This window comes from Mandrillus leucophaeus, unplaced genomic scaffold, assembly GCF_000951045.1.
Source record: "Mandrillus leucophaeus isolate KB7577 unplaced genomic scaffold, Mleu.le_1.0 Scaffold252, whole genome shotgun sequence".
NCBI lineage: Eukaryota > Metazoa > Chordata > Mammalia > Primates > Cercopithecidae > Mandrillus > Mandrillus leucophaeus.
Window position 1 is genome coordinate 2,639,581 of NW_012102610.1, and position 20,962 is coordinate 2,660,542.

The 20,962-nt window shown below is 50.4% G+C and overlaps 2 protein-coding genes and 1 long non-coding RNA gene across 4 annotated transcripts in view; 1 reads left to right on the top strand and 2 right to left on the bottom strand.

The window, feature by feature from the left end:
- SLC6A6 (solute carrier family 6 (neurotransmitter transporter), member 6) overlaps positions 1 to 8,598 on the top strand; it is an 87,184-nt gene extending 78,586 nt beyond the window's left edge. For both annotated transcript variants that reach the window (XM_011983631.1, XM_011983630.1), the window contains exons 14-15: positions 921 to 1,091; positions 4,119 to 8,598. In XM_011983631.1, the coding sequence (XP_011839021.1) occupies positions 921 to 1,091; positions 4,119 to 4,259 (312 nt within the window). In that variant the 3' untranslated portion in view covers positions 4,260 to 8,598. The remainder of the gene's footprint in view (positions 1 to 920; positions 1,092 to 4,118) is intronic.
- Positions 8,599 to 10,367: 1,769 nt separating this feature from the next.
- On the bottom strand, positions 10,368 to 11,676 carry LOC105542195. Its single transcript, XR_001006429.1, has 2 exons — positions 10,873 to 11,676; positions 10,368 to 10,842 (listed from the first exon to the last, which is right to left on the bottom strand). It is a non-coding gene; the product is annotated as an uncharacterized LOC105542195 (long non-coding RNA).
- Positions 11,677 to 12,894: 1,218 nt separating this feature from the next.
- Positions 12,895 to 20,962, bottom strand: part of GRIP2 (glutamate receptor interacting protein 2) — a 63,496-nt gene continuing 55,428 nt past the window's right edge. The window contains exons 22-24 of the mRNA XM_011983632.1: positions 15,574 to 15,717; positions 14,060 to 14,206; positions 12,895 to 13,053 (exon numbers count right to left, since the gene is read on the bottom strand). Of these exons, the coding sequence (XP_011839022.1) occupies positions 12,895 to 13,053; positions 14,060 to 14,206; positions 15,574 to 15,717 (450 nt within the window). The remainder of the gene's footprint in view (positions 13,054 to 14,059; positions 14,207 to 15,573; positions 15,718 to 20,962) is intronic.

Below are 20,962 nucleotides of genomic sequence, written 5' to 3' on the forward strand. Positions count from 1 at the left end.
TCCTCAGAGATGCTCTCATTCTGACTAGAAGCAGAAGCCCCGAGAGCCCCCAGCCAGCCTTAGGTGCTCTTCTCACAGGGAAAGGTGGGCTTTGCTCCCTTTGGAGGCACAGGGCTGACCCCACCCCACCATTCATGCATGCTGATGACCACTGGCCATTAGTATGGACCTGGGGCTGGGCTGTGGACACCGAACAGGACAAGGCCCAGGTGCCCAGGCCCCTGCTGCCTGTGGCTCAGAGATAGAGGTGGAGGGCGGCAGTCGGGGAAAAAAGGCTTTCATCTACGCTGCTAGCACTTACGGTGCACCTGCTATATGTACCCGGAGCTGCGCTGGGTGTTAAAGAAATAGGACAAGACACACACGTGCCTACTCTCAGACTCGCAGTCTGGCAGAACATGTGTGCCCAAGAGATGGTTACAGCCACTCGCTTCTGAAAGGAGAGATCTAGGTGGTGCCTGGGCAAGTAAGGCAGGCCCAGTGGAGCCAAGTTAGGATGAGAAGAAGAAGAGGGGGAAAGAGGGCCGGGCAGAGGAAACAGCCTGTGCCAAGACCCAGAGATCAGTGGCAGAGGAGCTAGAAGGAATTCTTCAGGGTGACTGAGTGTGGACATGGAGGGAGAGCTGAGGCAGCTGAGGGAGGGAGGGAGGGGCACAGCTTCTGCTGACACTGCCGGCTGCACTGAGGAGTCTGGGCTGCATCTGCTGGCACTGGGAGCCACAGAAGGGTTTTGAGCAGGCAAACGACTCTGTTATCACTGGGGGGGATCCTTATGGCAGCAGAGAGGGGTGGGAGACCTAAGCCAGTCCTTTCCCAAGGAGAGAGACCCTTCCCTCGGGTTGAGACCAGTCCTGGTCCCAGAAGCCCCCGACCCCCCAATGCCCAGGACCCCTCTCCTGACTGCTCCCATCTCTCTGCAGGGATGTTTCATCTTCTCGCTCGTCAAGTACGTACCCCTGACCTACAACAAAACATACGTGTACCCCAACTGGGCCATTGGGCTGGGCTGGAGCCTGGCCCTTTCCTCCATGCTCTGCGTTCCCTTGGTCATCATCATCCGCCTCTGCCAGACCGAGGGGCCGTTCCTTGTGGTGAGTGTTGGGCCCAGGGCCGGGGGAGGTGGGAGGCGCGAGGTCGAAGGTGATTGTTGCTGGTTTTTGCGTGATCTCAGGCGAGTCACCTGCCCTCTCTGAGCCATAGTTCCCTCACCCATCCAGTGGTTCAGGTTGTGGGCAGGAGAGTGCATTGTGGGAAGACGGGAAGCAAGTACAGTTCACATGGGAGAAGGCTTTATGGAGACATTGGAAGCCGGGCTGTGGGGCGAGGAGGAACTTGCCAGGTAGAGAATGTGAGAGGGAAGGTGTTCCTGGTGTTGGCAGGGTGGGGGTGGGCAGTGAGGCTGGAGAGGTGACTGTAGCTTTGGATGCCAAGCTAAGAGCTAGGGCTTTATCCTAGGACCAGTGGGGCCATGTTCCTGAAGCGGTGGGACAAAGACAGGAACCTGGGGAGGAAGCCTGAGCCCCACCCAGATGCCTTCTCTTATTGAGGAGCCAAATTTAGGATCATCCCAGCCCATGCGGGGTCTTCTCCGGATCTGTGGCGGCAGCCAGACCTCTGCCTTTGTGCCTGCGGGGGCCTCCCCTGGCCCCACCTACCTTCCGTGTCCTCTCAGAAATTCCTCCAACAGCCCTGGAGATCCCAGGCCCTGGCAAAGGCCCGACTCTTTCCAAGAAATTCTTTTCTCAGAATCTCCCTTAACCTTTTGAGCTTGGGCTGGCTCCAAGAGTGCACTGTTTTGTTCTGGGCTGTTTTTATTGTTATTCTCTTTTAAAAATCTGGAGCCAGGATGTCCTGGGGCCGTGGCTCCCTGCTGGGCTGGGTCCTGTTTCCTCCTGGGCAGGGGAATGGCCTGGAGGTGGTGCTGGTGGCAGGGGAGGGAGGGGAGACTGAGGAAGCTGACAGGGCAGGAAGAAATCCTTGAAACTGAGGAGGCCCCTGGGGTTTTCCTGGAGCTTTTCACCCATTCTATTTTTTCAGAGGACAGAGGGCAGGACCCCAACCAGTCTTTAGCCAGAACACTGAATGGCTCTATGAGCTGTTAACAGACTGAAATACTGGGCCTGGGGACAGACAGGGAACAGTGACTGTCCTGAGCCCTCCAGGTGACCCCTCAATACTCCAGGCCAACCCAACCAGAATTTCCAGAATGTCCTTACTATCCAGAAGCCAAAGGGTTCATTAGGGCACAGCAAGGGGTCTCTAAAGGTTCTGATTGGTCTTGGGGTCTCTCTTCTGATTGGTGAGTGCCCACAGCAATTACATACCATCGGCTCAGGGGGACATCCAACAGATCACTAACTTAGTGTCCTTCAAAGCCTCGTTTTAAAATATTGGTCCAGCCCACATTTAGAAGTTTGGGTGGAGTGTAGTTGGCATGGGGGAAAGAGGTGGGGGAGTGGGTGAGGGCAGGCTTCACCCCACACTGGTACCGTCCTCCTGTGCCAATCTGAGTTCACCAAAGGCCCCTCTGAAGGCAGTTGAGCCACCATCTGTCTATCTTTCTTTATGTGCCCCTCAGGGGCTCCCACCTGCGCAAGTCGAGGCATCTTGCCAGCCATGAGCTTCTCTCTGAGCCAGTTTCTGGCAAACCCAGATCTCTGTCCCAGGATGGTTCCAGCTCTGCCTGAGCCTCCTGTGTAGGCAAAGCCCCAAGTGGCTGCCTGGGGATTTGACTCTCCTCCACCCTCCCATGCACAGCCAATTGTATGGATGTGGAGAGGCAAAGTGATGAGGGGAGAGCTGGCAGGTGGCTCAGGTGAGGGAAGCCAGGGGGGTAGGGCTAGGAGCAAACTAGAGAAGGTGCTGTATGGAGGGGACCTGGGCCTGGAGGTGCCAGATCTTGCAGCTTTTCAAGAAAAGATGGAAAACTGGATTTAAAAAATAATAATAATAATAGAGACAGGGTCTTGCTCCTTTGCCCAGGCTGGAGTGCAGTGGCATAATCACAGCCTCAAACTCCTGGGCTCAAGCGATCCTCTTTCCTCAGCCTCCGGAGTAACTTGGACTACAGGCACGTACCACCATGCCTGGCTAATTTTTTTTTTTTTTAAGAGTTAGGGTCTCACTGTGTTGCCCAGGCTGCTTTTAAATCCTGACCTTGAGCAATCCTCCTGTTTCCCAAAGTGCTGGGATTACTGAAAACTGGGTTTTTAAATGAAATACTGTAGCTTTTAATAAGCAGCTTTTAAAAGTTTGTAACATACCTAAGTTGAATGTAAATGCCTAGAAAGAGGGCTTGTTGATTTGTTTGTTTGTTTGTTTGTTTTGTTTGTTTCAACTGCCGGCCTATTCAAGTCTCTGAGTGGACACTTGGCAAGAGGTGGACTCGGGGGTGGGAGTCTGGTTGAGTCCTAGTTCTGACATGGATTTTCTGAGTATCCTTGGAGAGGGACACTCAGCCAACTGTAAGGACAAAACTCACGCTGCTCAGGAGTGATCTAGAATTCCCATTCAGCTCCTGTCTCTTCGAAGGGCAGCTCAAATGCAAGCGAGGTTCTCCAAGCCCTTAAGACATAAACCCTGCTGGGAGGACTGGATGCCTTCACGGAACTAGGGAAGACCTGTCTCTGCAAGAAGGCAGGAAGTGTAGCTTATGGGAGGCTGAGGAGTTTGGAGTTTCTCCTTGGGGAAGGTGGGAGCTATGGAGGCTTAAGACAGTTATCCAACTCAGGGCATACAAATGACAGGAACTCAACTGCTGCTTTGCAAGGCAGAGGAATCAGGAGAGAATCACAGGGAGGCATATTTTAGTCCCATAGAAGAGAAAAGCATGTGAAGATTGAGTCCCCCGTCCCTATAGGAATGTAAGCAGGGGTTTGGCCAAGGAAGGAAACTACCAACAGGAGTTCTGCCTTGAGTTCGGGCCTAGCAGGACCTTAGGAGTGCCTTAGTTCAATTCCATTATTTCCAAAAAGAACAAAAACAGGAGATCAGAGAGGGTGTGAGTTTGCCCAAGACAAACAGCACATCAGCCAATTCAGGAGGAGGCAGATGGCCCCAGTGAAGGGGAGACCAGGCCACCTGACCTTTCCCCCCTCACTCCTGTCATCCTTCTCCAGAGAGTCAAGTACCTGCTGACCCCAAGGGAACCCAACCGCTGGGCTGTGGAGCGCGAGGGAGCCACGCCCTACAACTCTCGCGCCGTCATGAACGGCGCTCTGGTGAAACCGACCCACATCATTGTGGAGACCATGATGTGAGCTCTCTCGGGTCGACGGGGCCGGCCGCTTTCCTGCTGTTTACTAACATTAGATTCTCATAGGGCCAGGTTTACAGAGCTTTATATTTGCACTAGGATTTTTTTTTTTTTGTAATTGTCACAGAAAATGTAATTGTGGGTATGTGTGTGTGCGTGTGTGTGTGTGTATCGTGTGTGTGTGTTTTGTTTTGATTTGGGGGATATTTTGTACAAAAAGAAAACCCACGGGAAAATGTCCGTGGAGAGGCAGAGCTTTCATACTGAATTAGATGTATTTTATGGGAATTTGGTAAATTTTTCTTTGTATTTTTTTTTACATATAAGTATATATACACTTAAAGATTGTCATATACTTTTACCACTTGAATTGATCTTCTTGCCAGCAATAGATCTCATTTTCAAAAGCAATTCTTCGGTGCTGTGCAGCTGGCAGAAAATTCTGTCCAGTAAACGCAGGATGGAATTTTCCTGGGACTCTACATCCATCTTAAGGTGGTATACCTTCCAAATCCTGGTTCAGATGGAAGAAATAGCAGGAGAGAGGACCCACTAGCTGGCAGACCCAGAGGTAAGGAGAAAGGAGGACTGTGAGGAGATACCTCATTAAACGTAGCTTAGCAAAGAAAAGAGATGCCAAAGGAATGAACCAACCCTTCACATAAAGGAGACTGGCCGAAGCTAAATGAGGAGGCCCTATAGCAGAAGTCTGATTCTGAGAGCAGTAGAAACTTATACCAGAAGCAAAATCCCACTTTTAATTTTGAGATGGTGAGTGGATAGTCAGTAGACCATCAACAACCATTGGCCAGAGAGGGAGCTGCTAGAGATCCAAGAAGCCTGACAGGAATGAGGCTCACCACTCAGCCTCACAAGAGGTGGTGAAGGCTCAGGCCACAGTCCTTCCTGGGGCATTCCAGGCAGAGAAGGACTAGAGGCTCTCCCGGCAGGAGCTGGGGTCTCAGGGCTCAGATGAGTCTGTTGCGTTTGAACGGGGTCATAACAGGTTCTGGTCATTCCCCATGCAACGTCTCAGCCTCTCTTCAAGTTGCCTGCAGGAATGAAGCATGACATACCTGTTGAGGGACTAGAGGAGTGGTGGGGAGGTAAGTGGATCGAAGGATATAGGCCCCAGGCATGCAGATGGGCCCGGTGTCGGGGAGGGGTGCTTTCTTTCCTCATCTCCCCACTCCCCACGCTCAGCCTGGGAGACTCCTGCCAAGCCCTCATTAAAGATGCTACCCCAGGCTGCCCTGGCACCTAACAAGGCACAGCAAGAGCAGCTTTTGAGTCTGGATCCTCCACTGGGGGAAGTGCTCCCAGTTCAGAACAAGGGCAGCCCGTGGTGCTGACCTAGGATATAACAAAGCTCTTGACTTCAAAACCCCTGCAATAGCTGGTGTCAGACATTTACCACCTGGGGACCCAAAAGAGAAGGCCTAGGAGAGTTTTCTAGAAGGTTGGGATTGTCAGGGTCCTGGCCCCCAGAACTGGCTTGACCAAGGGCCTTATGTGGAGCAGAGGTTGTCTCTGAACCAGGAGAGAAGGTACTATACCTTTCAAATCCCGTGGGCAGACACACCCCACCCGGCCCCTATTTGGACCTAAACTGTGCCATTTGAACAGTCACTTCCAAGCTCAGTCTAAATGAAACCGAAACACGACCACGCACATAGGCAGTGACTGACTGCCTCGAGGGGTGCACACCGGAGAGTTTTCACAGCAGGGGCTCTTGGAACCCTGGAAACCCCTTCTTAAATTTGGGAGGAGGGATAAGCCTTTGGTGCCCCCCTCCCAAGGGGCAATTCTGAACCCCATCTTTGGCAGGCATACACATTTCACTGTTTCCAGAGCTATCTACTCTGTCAAACAACACCCAGTCCTATTCCAAACTCTCAACGATTTTAACTTGTTCCTAGTTTTCTATGTATTTATGGTTGCCGTTGTGTCTGATTTGATTTTACTGTTTTTTCCCTGTTTTTATGGAGTAGCATTGTGACCTGTTTTCCTTTGTCTTATATAACTTTAGTAAACTAACCACTGTCAATGATTGAGGGCAGGTGGCATGTGAGGAAGAGGGGGCTTGGCACGCAGTGGCTACCTGGGCATTTGTGGTCTTTTCAGTCTCCATCTCCCCAGCAGGGGCTCCCTGGGTGAAAGGCCACAGTATTTTGGGTTGGTAGGCAAATTGTAACATTCTGGACATGGCCTGAGGAAGGCCTCTTCTTATAAGACCAAATTCTAGACCAAAGACACATGCAGACCAAGTCCCCAGGCCCCGCCTGGAAGGAAGGCCGGCCACCTTCCCCAAGCCGTTCCTCGACCCTCCCCAAGGCACCTGTCTCCAATCAGAGCCCTCTCGCCCAGCCCTGGCTCTGTGTGCAGAGCGTAGCTCTGTGAGTACCTGTGTAATAATGCCTAACCTTCATGTCTCCGTCTGAACGAAACTTTCCGTGAGAGCTCATGACTCTGGTCCACCTGTCTATAGAGAATGGGCAAAGTCCTTCACCTGCTTTCTGCTTGGGATGGATCAGAAATGCTGGTGCTCGCACATAGCCCAGCCAGCCAGATCTGGAAAGGAAACGAGGGGGTTGTTTAAAGCAACTTTTTAAGATGAAGTGGGAGATGCTGCGTTGAGATGGGCCATGCTAGGGCCACAGTGGAGATTTCCTGATGGTCAGGGAGAGAAGGGCCTCCAGGGTCCCCTAACCCAATGCCCTTGATGTAAATGAGGTAGCTGAGGCCCAGGGAGGCACTGTGAGCCAGGAATGGATTTTCTTGAAACAGCTCTAACTGCAGGTTCTCCGAGGTAGGTGCAGGGAATGGTGAATGTATGACCAGGGCTACATCCAGCAACATCCTCAAAGTCTTCCTGACAACCAAAGATAAGCCTTTATGGAAAAGGAAATGCCCTCCCCTCCATGTTCAGGGATGAGGGGAGCAGCAGCACCCACACTCCCACATCCTCGCAGAACTGGACCCATACTGTGGCTCGGTGAGCTGGGTGACTCCAGCCTCGCCTGCACACCCCAGCCCTGCACGGGGCCCTCCTTCCTCCCAGCAGCCCTTGGTGAGCTAGGAATTGAGATCCCTGTTTGTGCAAGAGGGAACTGAGGTGCAGAGAAGCCAGAGGTGTGCCAGATCCTTAGGCAGGATTTAGATGAAGTCGCCCTGGCTCCAGACTGACCCAAGGCTCTGCAAGGAGTTTCCAGGCAGCAGGAAGTGGCCTTGGATGCTCTCCTTCCAGGACAGCATAACCCCTGGGCCATGTGCAGCTCCTTCACTGCCCCCCAGATCCCCAGCACACCCCCAAAGACGGGGAAACACAAGGGCAGAGTACAGCATAGCCCCCCAGCCCAGTTCAGGGCACTCTTGTATCGCCCGGGTACCACCACACAATGGTCCCCTACCCAGCCAGCATCTCCCAGCACAGCCCCTCTCCCTGGGGAAATGCTATGGGTAGCCAGTCTAAAGGCACAGGCACCTAACTGCTCCCCCCACCCCACCCCACCCAAGACTCAGACAGAAGCCAGGAAAGGACCCGAGAGAAAATCCTTCAAGGTGGCCTGAGGTCCCATCCATCCCTCAGACCCATGTGGTCCCAGGCCAGGCTGTCTATGTAGATGCAGTAAATACCACTGTGTGCAAAAATCGAAGTACAAAACCACAAGACTAAACAAAACAAACCCAGAGAGCAAAACTTGTAGAGGTGGGCAGTCCAGAAAGCAGGGGGAAGCCCTCCCCCTTTCCTTCTCTCCCTGACCCTCAGAATATATATCATTGTAATAGGAAGCATTTTTTCATTGTTCCCTTGTGGGTGTCACTACAGACATGTTCTGGCATGTTCTCCGAGGGATGGAGCATCCTGTTATATATTTGACTTCAAATTGAAATGTTGGCTTCATTTTTTTTTTTTACCCAATTAATCTCCCAATCCCTAGCAACTGTGACTCTGTATTTAGCACAAGAGAAAACTGAGAACGTGGGTCTTGCCTCCTTCCAGAAATATGTCTGGCTCATCAGGACATTTTTTTAAAACTTCAAAATATTTTTAAGGTATTTTAAACTTTTGTATAAAAAAAAAATCAACCAACAAGAGACTCTTCTGAGGAGGAACATTTGTATTTGAACAAGATCCTTGGTGTGTAGTTCAGTCTTGCAGTATACAAGCTTTTCTGTATAAATGTTTTACGATATGATTCCCTGTATTTGCAGGGGTTTTTTTCTCTTTTGCTTTTTAGATAAATATGTATATCGATATTTTAAATTCATCTTTGCTTTTTTTAGAGGAGTTTGTAATCACCTTATAACACGAAAATAAACATTTCCTTTTTAACATCCAACATGTGTGGGTTGTGTTCTGTGTTATAAAACGCTTTACATTTTATAAAGGGCTTCCCGTCCAATCCCAGGACGCTCCTCAAAGGTAGGTATTATCCCAGGTTAGAGGTTCCGACATGGAAGCTCACAAAGGAAGCAGCTTTCTCGCTCGGGGTACACAGCAAGTCCATGAAAGAACCTGAATTCGCACCCGGGCCCACAAGCTCTTGGCTCTACTGGTTCTACTGATTCTACCTGCTACATGCCCAGCCCTGTACAACTGGGAGATCTGGCAGCAGTCACCTGACCCTCAGTTTCCCCATCTGGACCAAACCATTGTCCCCATCAAGGCCACCAGGATGATTGGAGGTGATGCTGTTAGCCTTAGGTGCTCACCTGCTGCGGCTTTCAGTCCCTCCTTGGGCTGCCCTGTCGGAAGTGCAGAAAGCAGGTGGTGGGTGGCGGGGTGGGGGAAGCATAGAGGAGAAGCAAACCTGATTGCCCTTCTCCCACTTCCCCACCACCAGGTGCAGGCACTCATTAATACCCAGTTAAGGCTCTCTGGGGTCAGAACAGGTCCATGTTCGGGGCAGCCTTCCTGTCAACAGCCCCCCCACCCTTTGGGATGGACAAACTTGGGAGTCAGTTGAGTCCTTTGCCCAACTAACCAGATAAAATTCTCAGTAACTCATTTACAGACAACGTTAGAATAAAAGACCACCCTACCCCCATTTTCTGGCTCTTTCTGACAGCGTCTGCCTACCTCCCTCCCTCTATGTGTCCTGGCCATGTGGCTTGTGTTCAAGCCCTGGTTCCATCCCTTACTACCTGTGTGGCCTTGGGCAAGTTACTCAACCTCTTTGTGCCTGTTTCCTCATCTGTAATGATGGGACAAGAATAGAGTCCACCTCCGAAGGCTATTGGGAGGATCCAGCAAGTTCTTGCAAAGGGCTTAGAGCAGTGCCTGCTGCCTGCCTTGGCCTTTCCCCTGCCTACACCGCTCCCAAGACAGGATACTCGCTTCCCGGAAAAAAACTCTTCCTCTGCTCACAGAGCTGTGGCCTCCCCAGTGGGGCCTGGCCCTGGCCTCTGAGTCCCAGACCCCACAGCTCACCTGCCCTAGACACTCTCTGGACACTGCAGCAGAGCAGCCAGACCCAGGTTGCCCTCCTGCCAATACCTTCCCAACCTGGGCTAAAGAGACTCCATACGCAGGCACCACTGTTTGCCTCTGGCTTTCCGCTGCACAGAGAATCAAATCCATTCCCCCCGATCCCTGCTACCTCCAACCTAGTCTCCAGCTTCATTCCCCTCCCAGGCCTTCTTTCTCTTCCTTGAAACCATCAAACTCGTTCCTATTTCAGGGCCTTTGCATTGGCTGTGTCCACTTCCTGAGATACTCTTCCTCCAGGTCTCCACGGAGGCTGGCTCCTGTCTTCAGGTCTCATTGCAAATGTCGCCTCTTGAGAGAAACCCCTCCTAACATTGTGAGCTAAAGCCCCTCACCCTGGTGTCTCTATCCCATTACTCCTTTTTGTTTGCCTTGTTGCATTTGATGCCTTTTGAAATAATTATTTATTTGCTTACTTGTTGATTGTCTTCCTGCCACCAGAATGTGCAGACATGACCTAAATCTGTCTGATTCATGTTGCCCAGGGGCTGGATGATGGAAGCAAATGGCAAACTTTTTGAATTAATGAATCATCAAAATCAGGTGAGATGTTACCAGACCCATACGGAAGCTGACTTGCCAACCCATGATTTTGTTAAAAAAGCAAACTTCTACTCTAGGTGGATTTAAATAATTTTATTTTTAAAAAAAATCATCCCCATAGCACTTACCCCAAGCCACTGCAACCCCTGGTGGGACAAAGACTTAGATGAGGGCCCCAAACAGACCATAAGCGGCCTTTGCAATATAGCCCCTTGGCGTTTGTGCTTCCCAAGAGCCCTAAGAAAACCCGATGTAGAAAAATATTTTACAAGGAATATGTTCTAATCTCAGCCAGAGAAAAATACAGCTTTGGGGGAGGGGGCGGTGTAAGGGGACATGTCACAGGGGCTGTTCCCAAAATGCATAGGCAGGCAGGGCGCTCACTGGGGAAAGGTGTCAGGAAATGTCAAGTCAGGGATGACCCATCCCCACGAGAAGCCAGAAGAAATATTGCATATGAGGAGGCCGGCATGGCTGGGAGGCCCAGCGCGGGCCTGATTGCATACGTTTGGGAGAATGGCAGAGGCCTCAGCCCGAGGAGGCAGAGGGGGTACTGGTTAGAGTGAGGAGGCAGAGGGGGTACTGGTTAGAGTCGGGTGCATCTTCCCTCGCCTGGAGTCCTGGAGTCAATGCAGTTTTCCCAAGCCAAGAGGCCCCTGAGAGTGTGTCCTGTCCAGCCCTGCTGCTTAGCAGAGGTCCAGAGACGCTGAGCCACCTGTCCAAGGTCACACAGCTATGGTTGCTTGTGTCCAGAAGCCACACCTCTGCTGTGCTGTCCCTCCCCCGCAAAGTGAGGGCTCTTGGCTTTCGCTTGGTGCCCTGTGACAGGTAGACAGTGCCCTTTCCCCCTGGGCTAAGTACACAGGTATCCAAGATAGCAGAGGTGCTGAGCACCCCAGGCACAAGCATGCAGGGCCCTCAGGGAGGGCACCGAGGGGCAGGGCCTGGGGAAGTGGAGGGGAGGGGTAAGGGAGGCAGGCCCCCGGGAGACAGCGTGGGCAGTTCCCCAAGGGTGCCTTGGTGGGTTGGTAGACCTGGTTCTGTCCCTGACCAGGAAGCCTGTGTCTGCTCAGACTGTCCACCTGTGATCATCCAGAGGGGCTGGGGGTCCAACCCAGACAGGGTCACACAGCAAACAGGTAACAGACCCAGGGTGAAAAGAATAGACCTCTTGACTCCCCATTTGTTCTCTCAAATGGAAGAGCACTTTTCCGGCCTCCAGGATCCCAGGTTGGAGACAGGTGGAGGTGGGAGTGGGTGCCCCATTTTCCAGAGACCCCTGTGAGAGCTGGGCCAGGCAAAGCACATCTCCAGCCCTGGCTACACCCGCCTGCCCACTCCACCCCAGGCACCACTCGCTAGACCAGCCAGGGAGGCCCACACCCTTCTCAAAATGAAGAGGGTCTCTGATTTGTGGACACTGAGGACAATGATTTTAAGGGATGCTGGTGCTTCCAGATTTCAAGTGGGAATAGACTTCTTTGAATAAGCACTTTGGACACCCTCCACTGGGCAAGAGTGTCCCATCTTTTCCTCTGGCCCATCTCTCTCCCATCTCCCTCCCTCTTTCTCCTCTTCCTCCACTGATCTGGCTGTAAAGACAAGTGCTATGCCTCACAGGTCCTGTGTCCATCACTTTTCAGTCTTCATTGGATGGCAGGCGAATGGAAGCTCCAGGGTCTTTTGTCCCAAAAATGACTCCTCCCACAAGGAGGGGCTTGGGCTGAGTGGGCGTGCAGATGGGTCAGTGGCCACACAGCCTACAGAAGCAGGAGGGCTGAGAGCCCAAGGCCCACAGAGCCTGCCCAATGGGCCCAGAACCAGTCTCAAGTGCCAGAAGCTTCAGACTGAGATGCTGAAATGAAAGAATCACCCACTTTCGGAATCAAAGGGCCAACACTTCCTGGGATCCCAGACGCCCCAACTTAAGCGTCTCATAAGTGGGGACCAGATTCTGGGAATCTGAGAATCTCAGGACTAGCAAGCCTCAAACCCCCATTCTGGAGAAGCGAAGGAGCTGGGCTCCCATCTGAAGCAGTATCCTTGTGGTGGCCGAGTCTCTAGAGGAAGTGGCTCCCCATCAGGAAGCCAATCCCCCGAGCGCGTGTTCACGCATCATGGGAATGCCTCATGCCCCAATGCATGCCTGCGCTGGGGTATCCAGCTCCTGCCTGCTCACCTCCTGTGACCGAGAACTCACTCCTCCTTGCAGCTTATTCCAGCTCCATGGCTCTGCTGGGAGGAAGTGCTCCCTACGTCTTCGACCTCTCCAAGGAGGCCCCACAGGGACCTGGGACAGCCCCCAGGCCTCTCTCCTCTCGGCTGAGCAGCCTGTGCCAACCCTTCTTAAGGGAGGCTCCTCTGGGCATCTTGGAGACCCAACTTGGTGAGAGACCCCAGCTGTCACTCCAACTTGGGCAGGCCTCCCTGCTTGGCACCCCAGTCACCACAGACCTGGGGAACAGAGGCCAAGCGTCACCCCAGGCTCAGGGTCTGCCAGACCAACAGATGAATGAGTGGGTGGCCGCTTCTCCAGCCCAGCTACATGTCTGGGATCCAGGATCTGCCTGGGTGGTCCCTTAGGAGTTCGGCCCACATGCTGACTTCAGAGCATCCGGGGACTGCTGGGGCCTGGCGCTCGGGGGGCCCGGCTGCTGTGTGCCAGCGGGTTGCGGCTGATGACCAGCTCCAGGACATCGCCCGCCTCAGCTAGAAGCGGCACCGCCAGGCAGCAGTCGAAGTCCCGTGTACGGACGTGGTTGACCTGCATGGGGCACAACCAAGGGAACAGAGCCGAGGTGTCAGCCTTGCCGGGCTGAAGGGAGCGAGAGGCATGTGATGTCCTAAAGGTGGGCCCTGTCCCAGCCTTGACACAAGCCCTGACATCTCCAGCACCACACACACAGGAACATTCTTTCTCTCTCAGTCCTTCTGTTAGGTTTCATCAAAGAGAAAGTCCTAGGAAGGGGCGGGTATACCCTTCACACCCCTCTAACTCCTGTTTTTCTCCCTTTCTCACATGAAAGAGCAGACCACACACTCAGAGAGCCTCCTGCCTAGAACTGTGTGACATGACATTGTCTTCTTTCTATTTTATTTGCATTTTACACCCACTTTCTATTTCAAAGCAGGGGGTGCTAGATTTGCACTCCTAATGGAGATAAAAAGTTTCCTTTCAAAGTCAATGTAAATTGAAAAAGTGCCATCAATTTAGAGAAAACATGAATTAGTAAATTTCATATAAATATGCTAAAAAACACACTGAGGGAGCAAAAATAGCCAGGGCATGAGAAGGGGTGGCACGGGGTGCCCAGCACAGGATGCCCCACGCTTCCCAGGCTCCCTCGCGGTTAGGAAGGTCACATGAGGGTTTGGTCCATCGGCCGTGAAGCAAGGTGATGAGTGTTGCTTCTGGGTGAAGGCAGAAAAATATCTACGTGTGACTTTCCAGTCTGTTTCCTCTGCTGTGGAGTCTGAAGAGGCCACGTGTCTCAGAGAGTCAGTTCCAAGATGGGCAGATGCTCCATCAGCCCTGGGAGAGGAAGGCCCCCACTGGCCCGCAGTGGGCATGGGGTGTAAGAAAAAAGGTCTGTGTGTGCTCAGCCTCTGAGGCTCAGGGTGCTGGGGCCCGCATCGCAACTTAGGCTAACCTGACTCAGACGACTTGCATTGTCCTACCCTCTTCACAGGTGATAGATGCAGGCTCTTTCCCCACCCTCAGGCTAGGAAACAATGCCACCCCCACTATGCAGCCCCTGCCCCAGCGTTACCTGCAGGACCCTGTCAAAGGGCCGGAGGCCCCCACGGTGGGCTGGCCCATCAGGGCGCACAGTGTGGACATAGACGCCTTTTTCCAGGAGGCCATCTGAGACGCTGAAACCAAAGTCATTCCGCATGGGGTCCTTGTGCAGGGTCACCTGGAAGCAGGAGGAGGAGGTTCCTGGGACTCTGACCTTTGGCTCCAGCCTCTCACAGTAGCCCAGATCCCTTGGTCTGGCATTCAGCGCCTCTGGTCAACCACACCCCCCAGGCTGCAGTGCCCCAGCCTCCTGCCCCTTGGCCTTCACCCACCCCCAACCCCTCCTCCTCTCTCCCACAGCAGATGCTCCAAGCCACAACACTCAAGTACAAGGGAGCCCTTAGGAGTGACTTCCTTTCAGCCCTTTCTCAGTCCTCTGGCTCCATCAGGGAGGAGGCCTGCCCAGGGCACTGTTACCTTCCCTGACCCTCACTCATTCCCATTTACCAAAGAGCTCAGAGCTTCTGAGGGCCATTGGCTAGGGATTGTCCTCCTCATCTTTTTTTTTTTTTTTGAGCTGGAGTCTCACTCTGTCACCCAGGCTGGAGTGCAATGGCGCGATCTCGGTTCACTACAACCTCCTTCTACGGGGTTCAAGCGATTCTCCTGCCTCAGCCTCCCGAATAGCTGGGACTACAGACGCGCGCCACCATGCCCAGGTAATTTTTGTATTTTTAGTAGAGACGGGGTTTCACCATGTTAGCCAGGATGGTTTTGATCTCCTGACCTTGTGATCCACCCGCCTTGGCATCCCAAAGTGCTGGGATTACAGGCATGAGCCACCAAGCCATCTTATTTTTACATAATGACCTATAGATGGCACAAGACACTCGCTTCTCATTGTGTGAGATACATAGAAGTCACACACACATGTAGAAGGGTTTATATGTTATATGTAAATATGTGTGTATGAGATACAAAACAACTTAAGGCCAGGCACAGTGGCTCACACATGTAATCTCAGCACTTTGAGAGGCTGAGGTGGGCAAGTTATTTGAACTCAGGAGTTTGAGACCAGCCTGGGCAACATGTTGAAACCCCATCTCTAAAAAAATACAAAAATTAGCCAGGTGTAGTGGTGCATGCCTGTGGTCCCAGCTTCTTGGGGGGCTGAGGTGGGAGGATCACTTGAACCCAGGAGGTCAAGGCTGCAGTGAGCCTTGATCGAGCAACTGCACTCCAGCCTGGGCAACAGAGCCAGACCCTGTCTCAAAAAAATAAATACATAGATAAAATAACTTAAGTGGAGGGAAAAAAAGCACATCTACTTAAAGAAAAATAATAATAGCCAGCGTGAATCGCAGGTGTGCATGTGTATGAGTTTGTGTGTCACCCAAATGATGAGCATTTTGGAAAACTCAACCTGGTTTTGTGGTGGAGGAGAATAAAGCCCCAAGAGGGGCAGGGCCTCTCTGGAGTCCCATGACGGTGCTCATGGCGTCAGGACACAGGTCCAGGTCTCCTGTGCTCACCCCCAGTGCCTACCTTGTGCATCTCCAAGGGTGTAGGCAGTAGCAGCTCCTCCATCTCTGCAGGAGAGGCTCGTACCTCCCGTCCCCTCTGCCAAGGCCGGTGGCCAGGCCTGCCCTCGAGGGCCGCCCTCTGCACAGTGCCTGTCATGATGGATGCCTGCAGGAACATGGCCCTTCTTTCAGATGCTTGTTGGCTTGTCTCATCAGGCAGTCAGCATCCACTGACACCTACTATGTGCCAGTCACAAAGGGGACAATGGTGAACAGGACAGAAGTGGTTCCTGTTCACTGGGGCTGGGTCCAACAGTGGTGGAGTGGGAAGTCATGAACCAATCACACTAACAATGAGGATAATAATCACTGGCACTTAGTCATTCATGCCTACCCACTGCTAGGTCAGTTCTCAGCACTTTACACCTATAACTCCTTTTATTCTCCACAGTACAATGATGCAAGTAAATACCATTTTTTTTTCCACTTTACAGATGAGGAAACTGCTTATTTCCTTAGCCATATAAAAAAGATTTGAAACCAGAGTCTAGTTCCAAAGTCAAGACTCCTTTTTTTTTTTTCTTTGAGACAAAGTTTCGCTCTTATTGCCCAGGCTGGAGTGCAATGGCACGATCTTGGCTCACCTCAACCTCCGCCTCACAGGTTCAAGCGATTCTCCTGCCTCATCCTCCTGAATAGCTGGAATTGCAGGCATGTGCCACCATGCCCAGCTAATTTTGCATTTTCTTTTTTAGTAGAGACGGGGTTTCTCCATGTTGATCAGGCTGGTCTCGAACTCCCGACCTCAGGTTATCCGTCCGCCTCAACTTCCCAAAGTGCTGGGATTACAGGCATGAGCCACCATACCCAGCCCCAAAGTCAGAACTCTTAACCACTCTGCTACATTGCTAATTGCCAACATAAATAAGATTAAATCATGCACTGCAATGTGTTACAGAGGTGAGGCATTCGGGAAGTGAGAACCTGGGACAGGTGGCCCTGGTCCTGTGAGGGGTGGGGAAGCATCCAGAGCTGAAATTGAAAGGACAAGGAAGAAGAGGCCCAGGGAAGAGTCCCTGGCAAAGGAAACAGTATGTGCAAAGCCCTGCGGTGGGGGGATCTGGAAGCAAACCTGGCGGCTGGTGACTGAGGGCCCAGTCCTGCAGCACCCTCTAGACCACAGTAAGAAATGTGAACTTCATTCCAGGAGCAGCAGGCAGCCCCTGAAGGACTGAAGCCAGGCAGAGAAGGTGACATAAACAATGTGTGGATCTAGAAGCATCTTCCAACTGTCACATGAAGACTGGGCTGCAGGTGTGGGAGTGGAGGCTGGGAGGGAGACCTGTTAGGGGCCATGTAGTTGTCCAAAGAAAAGACAATGGTGGTCTGGACAAGGATGGTGCCACTGGAGAAGGAAAGAAGGCGTGGAGTTAGAACGGGCTCAGGGAGGGAGGGCTGAGCAATCGGAAATGCCAAGCTCTAAGTTGCCAGCCGGAAGCCTGAGTGTGAAGCCCCGAGGGAAACAGCTTCACACTCAGGCTGGGAAATCCAGAGATGGAGGTGGGGGTGCTGGAGCTGCTGGGAGGGGAGGATGGACTTCTTAACTGTGACGTCATACAGTCTTACAGGCAAACAATTGTCTCCTCAGCCTAGAAATGTCTCTCCTTCTGCCCATCACAGTATCTGAGTTCCTACTATTAGTGCACAGTTCTATCTGACCATTTGGGGTGCAGGGGGTTGGTCTTTTAGGGATCCCCTAAGGGAAGGTAAATTATGATTAAAATGTTTTACGTTGGTCGTGGTGACTCATGCTTGTAATCCCAGCACTTTGGGAGGCGGAGGCAGGAGGATTGTTTGAGCCTAGGAGTTTGAGACCAACCTGGGCAAACATAGCCAGACAACCTCTCTACAAAATCTACAATTATTAGCCAGGCATGGTGGTGCATGTCTGTGGTCCCAGCTACTAGGGAGGCTGAGGTAGGAGGATCTGCTGAACCTGGGAGGTGAAGGTTGCAGTGAGCTGAGACCATGCCACTGCACTCCAGCCTGGGCAACAGAGCAAGATCCTATTGCTAAAAAATAAAAACTGTTTTAGGGCCAAACTGTTGGGTTGGAGTGGGGAGGAAGATAGGAAAACAAGGGTGGATATTGAATGAGGAGGCAGGAAAGCACCTTTTTCACATCTTAGAAACTATCTTCACCTGCCTGGGAGCCAGCATCCAAAAGGAAATATATGAGACTCCTCATTTCGGGATAATAGAGTTATTAAAACACAGAATCACGGAGTCCAGGCATCGCAGGGTCTTGGACCCCTAAAATTGTAGAATTCAAGGACTTCCAGTTAAAATGCAGACTGAGCTGATACAGGAAGTTCACACCTCCCTTCAAACACATAGAGATTTCAATTTGTTAAATAAACACTTTCAAAGCAAGAAAGAAAAATTCAGAGACAGGCATTAGCAGGAGCGAAACCGTCTGGCTTATGGAAGTTAGTGGCCCATGGAAGGTAACAACGAAGCATACACGTTTGGAGCTGGGATACTGTTCAGGGAAAAGAGATGCTGTCTCAAAGCAGGAAACGATACCATTCCAGAAAGTGAGTGCTGTCTCATTGCTGGATAGCGACTGGAAAATGTCTGCCCACAGGGGCACAAGAAGGGAACCACCAAGACTTGAACAGGCAGGAGGGGGAGGATCACTTGTGACAAACTAGAACCCTTAGTGTGACCTCTGCATGAGGGTCGGGCCAGAATCTGCTTCCACAATAGTGCAGAAACACTGAGCAGAGGAATTACTGTCAAAACCAGTCTGGAATTGGTGAAGTTCAAAGGCCACAGCCGAGACAAAGTGAGGAGTGATCTCACCAAAGCGTCAACAACACGGAGCACACACAGCAAGGCAGGCGCCTGGGAAGGGACAGCAGCTGGAAGCCGTGCAGTGACGAGATGGAAAAGCCCACCTGCCCACAGACAAAACAAGTAGGCGAATCCACACCCAGGGAACTAAAAATAATAGTGAAATAAAAAGAAACTTGAGAACTGGCACAGCGGCTCACACCTGTAATCCCAGAACTTTGGGAGGCCAAGGCGGGCCGATCACCTGAGATCAGGAGTTCAAGACCAACCTGGGCAACATGGCGAAACCCTGTCTCTACTGAAAAAAAAAAAAAAAAAAAAAAAAAAAAAAAAATTAGCCAAGCATGATGGCACACTCCTGTAGTCCCCAGCTACTCAGGTGACTGAGGCAGGAGAATTGCTTGAACCCAGGAGGTGGAGGTTGTAGTGAGCTGATCCGAGATCATGCCACTGACCGCACTCCAGCCTGAGTGACAGAGTGAAACTCCATCTCAAAAAAAAAGAAAAAAGAAACTTGAAGTAAGTCTGTTTACAGCGGTGTCCAAACTACTGGTTTCCCTGGGCCACGTGGGATAATTGTCTTGGGCCACACATAAAATACACTAACATTAACAATAGCTGATGAGGAAAAAAAAAATCGCAAACAAAAATCTCATAATGTTTTAAGTAAGTTTATGAATTTGTGTAAAATTCAAAGCTATCCTGGGCTACATGCAGCCCATGGGCCACAGGTTAGATAAGCTTGGTTTAAGATGTGTAGAAAAATAAGAAAAAAAGCAAAAGCCATTAAAAAAAAAGACTATGAAGATTTAAAAAAATTGTAGGAATAAAAGATGTAGAAGTTGAAACACAGTATCTAAGAAACGGGTTACACAGTAGAATAAATACAGCCAAGGAGAGAATCAGTGAATTGGAAGACAGATTAAGGAAAGCAGCTAGTACACAGTGCAGAGAAAATATGAAAGAAAAGTTAAGAGACATGGAGGGTAGAATGCATGGAGGACAAGTGTCCAACATACTTAACAGAAGGAGACAATAAGAAGGAAGCAATATTATAAATACCATGACTAGGAATTTTCCAGCATAGAAGGCAAACATGAGTCCTCGGACTGAAAAAACATACTGAGTCTATAGTAAGACAAATAAACTCTTACTGAGACACATCAGAGCAAGAAAGCCAGCCATCACAGAGAAAGAAATCCTCAAATCTCCTAGAAAGAAAAGACACAGGACTTTCAAAGGAACAACAGTGAACCTAACAGCAGCAACAATCATTACCAGAAGACAACAGGATAATATCTTCAAAGCCCTGAGTAAATGTTTAATTTCATAGTCAACTAAACTATCATTTAAGAGCAGGGGTGAAATAAAGACATTTATAAACTTCTAAATTGATTGGAAAAAATAAAAAAGAAATAAAGACTTTTCAGAACACAGAGCCTAAAGCAGTTTACCACCTAAAGGCCCTCAGTGAAAGACTATCTTAAAGGATGAGCTCAGAAAAAAAGGGGTATGCAAGAAGCAAAGGTGATAACAGAAATTGGTCAAATATTCTGATAAAACCCCATGTTCATGAATTTTGAGCAATTTATAAACGAGTTGGGACATGAGAGGAAGTAGTTTGGAGAGAAGTGAAAGAATTCTATAGTGCCTGTCTTATTCAAGAGGAGGACAAAGGTATTGCTTAGACTTGTTAGAAAAACCAAATTAAGAAAATATATTGAAAATGTAAGGTAAGGCCATGGCCTTCCCTTCAGTGGTCTATCCTAATAATTATTTAGCCATAAAAAGGGATGAATTACTGACACATCCCACAACATCAAGCTAAGTGAAAAAAGCCAGACACAAATAGTCAAATACACACACCACTTTTATGAAATATCCAGAATAGGCTAATCCATAGAGACAGAGTAGATAGCGATTGCCAGGGGATGGGAAGAGGGAGGGATTGGAAGGTAGAAGTTTTCATTTTGGGGTGTTATAAGTGTTCTGGAATTAGATAGTGCTGATGATTACACAACATCGTGAATATAACAAGTCACTAAACTGTACACTTTAAACTGGTTAAAATTGCAAATTTTATATGTTAATTTTATCTTGATAAACAGAAAGCTTACATTAGTATCATTTAAAAGGCACTGGACTAAAATTAAGAGAGACTTAAGAGACATAATAACCAAGCTCCAAGCATGCATTAGACATTGGTTTGGACAAACCAGGGGTAAAGGGCAATTTGGGTCCAACTGACGAAATCTGAATCTGGTCTTGGTATCAGGAAAGATTAAAATATATTGAAATGGAAAAATGAAGTAGCTAGCTAAAAAAGCAGTCTACAAAACAGTACATATGTCATTATTTCATTATCTTAAAAATACATGGCCAGGCGCAGTGGCTCAAGCCTGTAATCCCAGCACTTTGGGAGGCCGAGGTGGGTGGATCACGAGGTCAGGAGATCGAGACCATAAACCCACATGTGCAAAATGCTCAGTCAATTCCAATAAAAATATGAGATGGCCAGGCGCCGTGGCTCAAGCCTGTAATCCCAGCACTTTGGGA